The 9,364-nt window shown below is 37.8% G+C and overlaps 3 protein-coding genes across 4 annotated transcripts in view; 1 reads left to right on the top strand and 2 right to left on the bottom strand.

Moving 5' to 3' along the window:
- The window catches only part of LOC128264553 (uncharacterized), a 230,872-nt gene that overhangs the window by 62,734 nt on the left and 158,774 nt on the right, over positions 1-9,364 (bottom strand).
- LOC128264574 (box C/D snoRNA protein 1) lies at positions 1,208-4,168 on the bottom strand. The gene is made up of 4 exons (XM_053000131.1): positions 4,086-4,168; positions 3,018-3,137; positions 2,183-2,961; positions 1,208-1,751 (listed from the first exon to the last, which is right to left on the bottom strand). Exons 2-4 carry the CDS (start codon positions 3,047-3,049, stop codon positions 1,555-1,557), a joined length of 1,008 nt encoding a protein of 335 aa, XP_052856091.1. The 5' UTR covers positions 3,050-3,137; positions 4,086-4,168; the 3' UTR covers positions 1,208-1,554.
- Positions 3,730-8,818, top strand: LOC128264566 (folylpolyglutamate synthase, mitochondrial). 2 transcript variants are annotated; one of them, XM_053000120.1, is made up of 5 exons: positions 3,730-3,854; positions 4,242-4,625; positions 5,234-5,410; positions 6,695-7,536; positions 8,251-8,818. In XM_053000120.1, exons 2-5 carry the CDS (start codon positions 4,332-4,334, stop codon positions 8,654-8,656), a joined length of 1,719 nt encoding a protein of 572 aa, XP_052856080.1. In that variant the 5' UTR covers positions 3,730-3,854; positions 4,242-4,331; the 3' UTR covers positions 8,657-8,818. The 2 variants fall into 2 exon arrangements, with proteins under 2 accessions (XP_052856080.1, XP_052856081.1); XM_053000121.1 differs by lacking the exon at positions 3,730-3,854 and adding an exon at positions 3,884-3,902.

Here is a 9,364-nt window from a genome sequence, read left to right as displayed (position 1 = left end):
ACGCACACACCCACACTCAGTCATGCATATAATATATATACACGCATACACGCACACAAGCATCCACACGATGAGATGAGGCCATTTTCCAGCAGGGGAAAAGTTGGTCCAACGATTTTTCCAACAGTTTGTTAAACTTTTCTGTCTGTCTGTCTGTCTGTCCTATCTGTGCGTGTCTACTAAATTAACTCACCCAACTAAATTAAACACTTAATTTTATCAATTTGTACGTGTGTGTGTGTGTGTGTGTGTATGTGTGTGTGGTGTGTGTGTGAGTGAGTGTGCAATCGATGGTCTTAACGTTTAGTGAATGATTAATTGAGGAAACGATGAAGAAAGCGATTAATGTACGACTAGCGAAATATATATGTAAATTTTCTCTATGTAGTCACTCGATCCCCAATCCCCTCTATATATCCACAATCCCGATTTCTGTTTATATACATGTTTCTTTTGTATGTTGCATAGTTTTTATGATTATTTTTTGTTTAGCTGTATGGAATATGTATTCGAAGGAGGTCAGACATTAATTCGGAATTCACTTTGATTATGCATTGCTGTATTTTCCACATCTAAATACTATATATAACTGATCTATATCTGTTGTTATCTAAACCTACATAGTTGATATTGGATTGATAAGCGATTAAGCAGCAAATTATTTGTTCTCCATGGTTTCCTTTCTCGATGTATTCTTCTCTGTGTCTATACGATTGGTGTGAAAAAATATGCAAATGATTCCACTTATATATACATATTTAATATTATAAATGTATTTTTAGAACAATTTAAATGGTTTTTCCTCTTTTTGTTTACCTTTTTGTTTGAATTGAAAATGCATTTTGAAAATGTTTATTTGTTAGAACTTGTTTGTTTATGCTTTAATTTTTAATTTTAATAATATACGAAAAAAAAACTGGTGCAGGCAAAAACAAAACAAAACAAAAAAAAGAAGCAAAGAATAGGAGAAGGAATGAAAGTAAAATAATGAAATTATATAGGAATATACTGGCACACATATGTATTATGTACAAATCGAAATTCTAATTGGTATATATCAAAATTAAACTAGAGATCCTCCAAATAGAGACAAACTGCTGTGTACTGACCACAAACTCTGTACTCAAAAAGTGTACACAAATTACGTTTAACCCAAGCTCTGTAACATGATTTTTCAAACTACTTTATTATAAAAATATTATGATGATCATGATCATTGTTTGGTAATATGATGATGTTGACAATGATGGAACTAGATCGAAACGAAAGTGTGGTATGAATTCTTAATGTTTAAATAGCCTAAAATAAAAACTAAATCAAATGCGTACGAGAAAATACACAACATTTATGTAAAAATATACAATTAAAGAGTTTTATTTGCTAAATTATTAGTGATTATGGGTGTCATAGTGGCCTTTCAGCATATTTGGTTGCACTTTTTTGTCGCTGGCAAATTCTGGGCAGGCTTATTTGCCAGGCCTCTTTGCCCTTGGCTTCTTGCTCTTATGTCATTTTTGGAAGTATCTGCCCATTATCTTTAGATGGGGTTCGTTTTTACGATTCCATTTGTTCTCTGTAAAGTGCCTCGAATTCCTCGTCGTCTTCAGGTTCACTTATATCCTCACCAGCAAAGGCCGCAGCCAGATCATGGTAGACATCATGTGGTTCATCCAAATCCTCTGCAATTGAGGCTGCTTTGACTGTTGAGCCTGGTTTGCTCATGGGCGCCTCTTCCTCCTCTAGTTCTTCACCTAAAAATGTTCAAAATATATTTATCAAATAGGTTACACTTTCGGTTTATTAACTTTATGGTAATAAATGTTTAAGATTACAATATTGATCCCAACTTCTGTTAAAATAAAATCTTTTAAGAATTGACTTAAATTAAAATGTTGATCCACGCATAATCAAATTAACTGGGATAATTTTTCAAAATAATAAGCATTCCTATTGATTACCATGCCAGTCATTAAAAATCTTTTTTGATTTAGATGTCTTAAATTCATTATAAGTCATAGTTAGTGAGATGTTTGAATTTTACATTTTTGTAAATCTTCTATTTGGTAAAAAGGAAATAATGTACTTATGATGAAAAAGAGCTTAGTTAAATGTTAATTAAAAATAAATTAATATCAGCAGGTTATAAATTTAAAGATATTTCTAATTTCGAAGGGAAACCTACTGCTGTCAATGGCTTCATGTCCTCCTGGTGGCTTCGGTTCATAGGTAATAAAGATGGTGGGAAACTCCACGATGGTCCTGCCCGATAGATTCTCGGCCAGCGTTTTGGCCGCCTCCAGGGGGTAACATCTCGTTGAGCTGCGACGCACGCCCTCGGCTTTAAGCCAAAAACTGAGCTGGCCAACACCAGCCGTTTGATGGTTGGCTAGCAGCTTGCGATGGTCCCGTGCCGTTTCCTGCTGCAGATCAACGTACTTAAGGATCAGATCCGACAGGACAAGCTGCTCATCACAGCGGGCGTCCACAAAACGGGCCACATCCCCAGAATTTGCCTCGAGCGGAATGTTGGCAAATAGCCACTCCACGCGCCAGTAGAAGCGCCCCAGCTTCCAGTTCAGATAAGTGGTGTTCTCCTTGTGCCGACTGAAGTTTGCCGCTTGCAGGCGCAGTTGGATGTTGCGTTTCTTGGCCGCCATCTGCATCCGATGCTGCGCCACTGGGAGATTCCTTTGATCGCTTGTGAATCGCTTGCACTGATCGGATTTACGATTCTCCGCATAGCGTGTACACTCCTCCAGGAAGCAGTAGTCGCTCATGAATTCCCGGGCTGTCATCTCGCTGAGGGGCACGAATTTGGTGCGATCCCGCTGTCCATCGCAGGACAGTTCCTTCTTGTGGATCTGGACGCAGGGCAGGCTGCAGGTCTTCACCTCGCATTTGGGACAGGCGTAGCGTGCTTCAGTCGCCGCACACACCTCGCACATACCCAGGCGCATGTTGCTAAAGAATCGAGTGTCTATTATAGCTCTAATTTCTGGCTGGGAGTCTCGTTTTACCTGGATTTCGCGCTTGTTTCCGCCGCCATCATCTATTCATTTCAATTTCAACCGAACCCGCGTGTTATTACTGTTTACATTTGGGCAGTGTTGGCTAACTGCTTATTATCATGTGGTTAGCTAAAAAATAACAACAATAACCGAAAACAGCTAAAAATAGCTTAATTCGTGGCTTAAAGATATATATTTAAATTAGTTTGTATTCAACTGTCAATTGCAAAAAGCTTAGATTTGTCATTAATGACATGTTATGTAAATAGAAACATTAGGCAGCTTTATAAAAATTAATTAAATAATTCGCTGAAACAGAATTGTTTTTAGATTTCTCACGCTATCAGATTTATGCTCATAAAGTGTAAACACCTTTCAGATTTATTTTCCTTTTACACACATTTGTTTTTTATTTTTGGCATAACAAAAAAAAAGAAAATTTAACACCAAACATTTAAATGTTGTCCAGCATTCCCTAATCTTTTTTGCACAAAATGTTATAAAAGTTTTTAAATCCCATCCGCTTTCAAATGCGTAAATCGGATACAAAGAAATTAAAAAACTGCAATTAAAAAATATGTAGTAGCACGTAGCACGTCAGAAAAAACATAAATTGTCGAATTTAAAACCAAATAATTGTATGTTAATAGAATACCAAAATTAGCCAAGCCATTTGTTGTAGTAGCTAGATATGACTTGGAAATGGCCAACTGCACAGCTCTGCCTCTAAAACAGCTGTTCGCCGGGCACATGTAATGCAGTGTTGTTGTTTGTGTGTTTTGCCGTTTACGTTGATTTCGTTTTTATTGCTAAACAAGTTTTTCCATAAATGAAATGACATATCCAGTGAGTGTTAATACCATTGAAAAGTCTGTTCGATTGTTGCAATTGCAAGTGAGGAAATCGTAATATTGTTTATTTGCACTGCTGCAATAGTTTGTGTGCGATTTTTGAGCACGTGTGTGTGCGATAGGCTTGTTATCGAGCTTGTTTATCCAGCACCCACAATCGATATCCATTATCTGGCGCAATATTTGAAAACACTTGGGATTAGCAAATATGTTTTTTACTTATTACCATATGTGCTGATTAAATCTTATCGGTCAATTGGTCTAGTGTATAATTTACAGGCCACGCACACGCGCTTTTAGAATATCCCACTGTCTGCTCGCTGTTTCTATTGTAACTGAAGCTATTTATTTACTAATTTCTTGTCGTCTCTTTTGTCTTTAGATACCGCTCACGCACCTGTGATTGGAATTGCGAGAGCCGCGACCGGAGAGTCGATCGCCGGACGACAGTCCCCGTTCCGGCTCTATAAATATGGCTGCTCGTCAACTGGGCCGCTTAGTCCGTCGCATTGGCAAGCCCACATCGCTAGCCGCTAACCTCTTGAGCACTTCCAGTGCAGTGAGCTCCCACTGTACAGTGAGCACCCGACGCATGGACCGAGTACGATTGGCTGCGCCCACAGATCAGCTGGCGGGATCGTTTTCCGGTTCAGGTGCTAGCCTGGCCGAGCTCGTCTTAAATCTCCCTTCACAGAACATTAATGGAAATCATAGTACAAGTAATGATAGCAACAACAACAGCAAAGCTGAGAATGCCGCTTTTGAGGTAAGTCCTAGTAAATGCCCAGAACTATGTACATTAAAATGGTTAACATTTTTTTTCATTTACAAAACATACAAACCCCTACTTTGAATCGAGTTTTCTAAAATCTTTCAGCATAAGACTGCCCAAAAACCCTCAATTTTGCATTATTTTGTTATTTGCTATAGATAATTTTTATATCTCGCATAATATGTTTTCTACGATATTAAATTAACAATTCGGTTTTACCCAAATCTGGTTACTAATTATATATATGAATTGGATACAAGCCATATCTAAAATGAGTACAAGCCATTCCCAGAGAAGTTCTTATGATTAACAAATATGGGCTTCAAAATTACTTAAAGCTATAGAAAAACGAGCATTAATTAAAATGGTTTTTTGGTTTATTTAAAATTCACTTCATGATAACAGAAATGAAATACTTGAATACTTAGTAATAAACTAAAAGAACATACTGCATACATTCTGGCGACCGACTGTTTGTCGGTTTATTATTTGTCCAATAAATATAAAAATTGTTAATTAAATGAGAAATATAAAATCGAAGGGATTGTCTTTAGCTTTAAAAGCATAAACAGTAATTAATGAAATTTTCTACCCATTTCCAGGAGGCCATAAATCGGTTAAACGCTCTGCAGTCAAATGATGCAGCTATAAGGAATTCTATGAAAAATGGTCGCGTTGATACCAAAGCGGATACCGTTAAATATCTGGAGCGGAGCGGTCTGCCGCTTGAAACCGTCGAGCGGTTGTCCTTCATCCATGTAGCCGGCACCAAGGGCAAGGTCAGCTGACAATCTTTAACCTGTTTTCGTGTTCTGTTTGCTTTATAATTGTGGTCTTTTTTTGGTTTAGTTTTTGAGTTTTGCTTCATGCTCGACTTGTTATTCAACATCAGCTGGTTTCTAAATAGGCTAATCCACTGCTGCATCTCGCTCTCTAAGTTCGCTTAGCTCTCTGCCTCTCTCATCCAATCAGAAAACTCGCTCTCTTGGCGTGGCCGCTAATCGCTCACATGCTGATAAGATTTGTTTGACTTCCAATTTGATATTCTTTTTATTAATGGATCTGTTGGTGTTTTTGATACCCTTTATGTGATAACCATTTGGGTATATTCAGTTTTGTGGAAAAATCTCCTTTTAATACCTTTTTGTTTTTAACTTATTCGAACATATGTATTTTATATCACACACTTCAAGGCTGCTTAACAAATTCATGCTGATAAAACATAGGTTGTAGTTAGCAACAACTGCGATTAACCGCTTTGTTTACTTACTGATAGTAGTTATTTCACAAAAAAAAAATGTATCCCATCATTGCTATCTATGTCTATGCAAATTCCCCAAATCTACCATATTTAATATAATTTTATTTCCTGTTTAAAGAAACTACAGAATGGCGAATAGAAGTTAAGAAGTATCATCACGTCTAAGTATCTGAATTTTGTTTACTTTCCAGTTATTTCTTGTTTCGAATTTCGCTTGGCCGTAAATTGAGCTTTGACTTCTTTACTTTTTATTTGCACTTTTTTTTTTTACTGTTCTAAGACACGTTCACAGATAACTAATATGTGTAATCAGATAAAATCCAATTCTGATAATTTCGCACTTAATTACTTTAATGGATTTCCATTGGTGGGAATGCTACAAAAATGCTTTCATATCAATCTAATAATAAATATATATGTACATATGTATATTGATATTCCCTTGTTAGAAAGTACCTTAAAAATGTCTAATTTCCCCTTGAATATTATTTATTCATATTATTTATTTACTTTTATTTGAACTCAACGAGGTATGACATTTCATTATTGGACCATTATTTTTATTGGCATGGCAAAATTCAGATCTTCTTGGAATGAATTTTCAATAGAAAATCGCGGTTATAAATTTTGGCAAACTAAAATTTTAATTTTTTTTGTGATAACTTGATAGTTTTTACTCGCTTATATTTGTATGCCTTAAGATCGTTTAAATATTTATTAATGACTTTATGAAATGAAGAGGCATTTCACCATACATACATAGTACTTAATAGTATAATTTATTTGAACTTTGTTATTTTAGGGCTCAACCTGCGCCTTAACCGAATCCCTGCTGCGTCATCAAGGCGTCCGCACGGGATTCTTCAGTTCCCCGCACATCCTGTCCACCAACGAGCGGATCCGCATCGACGGCCAGCTGTTGGCCAAGGCGAAGTTCACGGAGCATTTCTGGAAGGTCTACAATCGACTGTGGGATCAGCGGGAATACGACCACGATATGCCCGCCTACTTCAAGTTCCTGACCATCCTGGGATTTCATGTTTTCGTCGACGAACAGGTGGATGTGGTCGTTTTGGAGGTGGGTATCGGCGGTGAGCACGATTGCACGAATATCGTGAGAAATGTGCGCACAGTGGGCATCACATCGCTGGGACTGGAGCACACGGAGCTATTGGGTCGCACACTGCCCGAGATCGCCTGGCAGAAGGCGGGCGTCATCAAGCCCGGATCGCATGTCTTCACCCATGTCAGTCAGCCGGAGTGTCTGCAGGTGATCCGCCAGCGGGCGAAGGAGCAGGGCGCCATCCTCTTCGAGGTTCCACCCACCAAGGAATACTTCCTCCGATCGGATTTATACGCTCCGATTTGGGAGACCTTCACCGATGTGATTCGATTGAATGCATCTCTGGCCATTCAGCTGGCCGGCGATTGGCTGTCGCAGGCGAGGGAGCCCCTGCGACAGGAGCATGCTGCCAATGAGATCAGGATGGATCCGCAGCTGCTGCACGGGCTAACCAGCGCCCACTGGCCAGGTCGGTGTCAGTTGGTCGAGTGGCAGGGATTGCGACTCCATCTGGACGGTGCTCACACCCTGGAGAGCATGGCCGTGTGCACGGAATGGTTCGAAAAGAGCGTGCGTGACAGGTAAGCAGAGGTCCTTTGAGGATCCCAAGTAGATATTTTGTTAGTCAGTGACTTGAGCGGCTTAACTTTAAAAGTGGTTTTCAAATTTGGGTTCTCTTGATTTTGTACATTACCAAAAACAAGCCAATTCATTCTGAGAAAAATAAAAAATCGTTAGGAGTTTAGCTATTACTATTTTTCATTATTTCATCCTACAATAATACAAATACAACAATTAAACTTTAAAGAAACTAAAACGAAAATTTAAATTTGATAATTTTGTTTTCCCTACAAAAGTTACATTATTGTACATGTAAATAAATATTTATTGGTATATTTTTTTTTAATTTTCTATTAAAAAACCACTTGCTTGTCGTTTTTTTTCTGAGCTTATTGTAATGATCAATTATTTCCAAAATCAAAGCAAACAATGTTAAACAGGTTTTAAGGAAACGTCAAGGTTGAGACTTGCTTACAGACGAAAAGTAATAAATGTGTAGTAAAGTAATTTACGATTATAGCTCAAAGCCAACTGGCTGGAAAAGTCTGTAGTAAACAAGTTAATTAAAGATAAACTTAAACTTCAAAGCAGAACTACATTCTAAACAGCAAAGTACAAAAAAAAAAAAAAAATGATTAGGTAAGGTGACAAGCTGAAATATTTTAGGTTTTAATTATTTTTAGAATTTATAAAAAATATAACCTTAAGACATTTTGATTCCTTTTCTTTTGCAGTGTAAATCCAAAGATCCTAATCTTCAATCGCACTGGGGAATCCGGTTTCGAGCCTTTGCTGGACCTTTTAAATCGCACCTGTGCCTTCGACATGGTCTGCTTTGTGCCCAATTTGGCCACCTCCACGCCAAATGCTCCCAGCCAGGTGATGGTTCGCTTTAGTGCCGAAATGCAATTGAAACGGGCGCGGGCCATTGCCGAGGCATGGAGTCACCTCTGCGAAAAGCAACAGCAAAAGGATGTGGGCCAGGTGTACGATACGCTAACCGACGCCTTTACCGCCATCCGACGAAGATTTCCCCAAACGGACAACGGCGGGCAACTGGAGGTGCTAGTCACCGGTTCCATTCATCTCTTGGGCGCAGCTATAAGTGCCTTAGATTTAATCGAAGAGTCCCAAAACTAAGTGTCGCATTCCTAGTGTTCGACCACTTCACTTAGATCTATAGGATTAGAGTTAGTCGTAGTAAAGTCCCAGTAATTTAAAGCGTCACAAATGCGTCACGTATTTGGATGTTAAAATATTGTAAAAATATAGAAATATATTGCTTAAGCAATACTTTATCCCCATTATAGTAGAGCTGCATTTGTTTTAAATATGCATGCAATCACTGAAAATACAAATTCAAAACATTACAAATCTTGATTAAAGTCGAAAATCAACATATCGAAAACTAAACCAAATATTTACAATATGTTAATGCTTTTAAGCGGTAAACATTTTTACGATATATTTTTTATATTACATATGAATCTAGGCAAATCCCTTTTAGGTATGCAACATATTTAATTAACTTGGTTACAACTTTTATGTTCGGTATTGGGCACTCCAAAATTTTTACACAAATGTGAAAATAATAAAACAGAAAGGCTTTGTTTATCTATTGCTCTATTCAAATATTGTGTGCCGCTAAATTTTCGAATGATTTTGAAGCGTTCAAATTTGTTTAGGCTTAATTAACACTTACAAAAAAGGAATTTTCCATTAGATAGGGTTGTCAACTTACCGACGGCGACTCGATATTCCCGTTCGGTTTGCGACGGTTTCTGGCCTTCGAACTTTCAACCTGCGAATTTGATCCGATTCATAGACCGTAATACCAGCGACTACCAG

The sequence above is a fragment of the Drosophila gunungcola genome, unplaced genomic scaffold, assembly GCF_025200985.1.
Source record: "Drosophila gunungcola strain Sukarami unplaced genomic scaffold, Dgunungcola_SK_2 000074F, whole genome shotgun sequence".
Taxonomy (NCBI): Eukaryota; Metazoa; Arthropoda; class Insecta; order Diptera; family Drosophilidae; genus Drosophila; species Drosophila gunungcola.
This window is presented reverse-complemented; position numbering and strand designations above follow the sequence as displayed.

Bases quoted from the DNA above. Each gene is read 5' to 3' on its own strand.
- LOC128264574 (XM_053000131.1), bottom strand. From the start codon at position 3,049: ATGATGGCGGCGGAAACAAGCGCGAAATCCAG. The intron at 2,962-3,017 runs GTAAAACGAGAC...TCGATTCTTTAG, and splicing joins GAAACAAGCGCGAAATCCAG to CAACATGCGCCTGGGTATGT. The intron at 1,752-2,182 runs GTAGGTTTCCCT...GAACATTTTTAG, and splicing joins ACATGAAGCCATTGACAGCA to GTGAAGAACTAGAGGAGGAA.
- LOC128264566 (XM_053000120.1), top strand. From the start codon at position 4,332: ATGGCTGCTCGTCAACTGGGCCGCTTAGTCCGTCGCATTGGCAAGCCC. The intron at 4,626-5,233 runs GTAAGTCCTAGT...ACCCATTTCCAG, and splicing joins CTGAGAATGCCGCTTTTGAG to GAGGCCATAAATCGGTTAAA. The intron at 7,537-8,250 runs GTAAGCAGAGGT...TTTCTTTTGCAG, and splicing joins GAAAAGAGCGTGCGTGACAG to TGTAAATCCAAAGATCCTAA.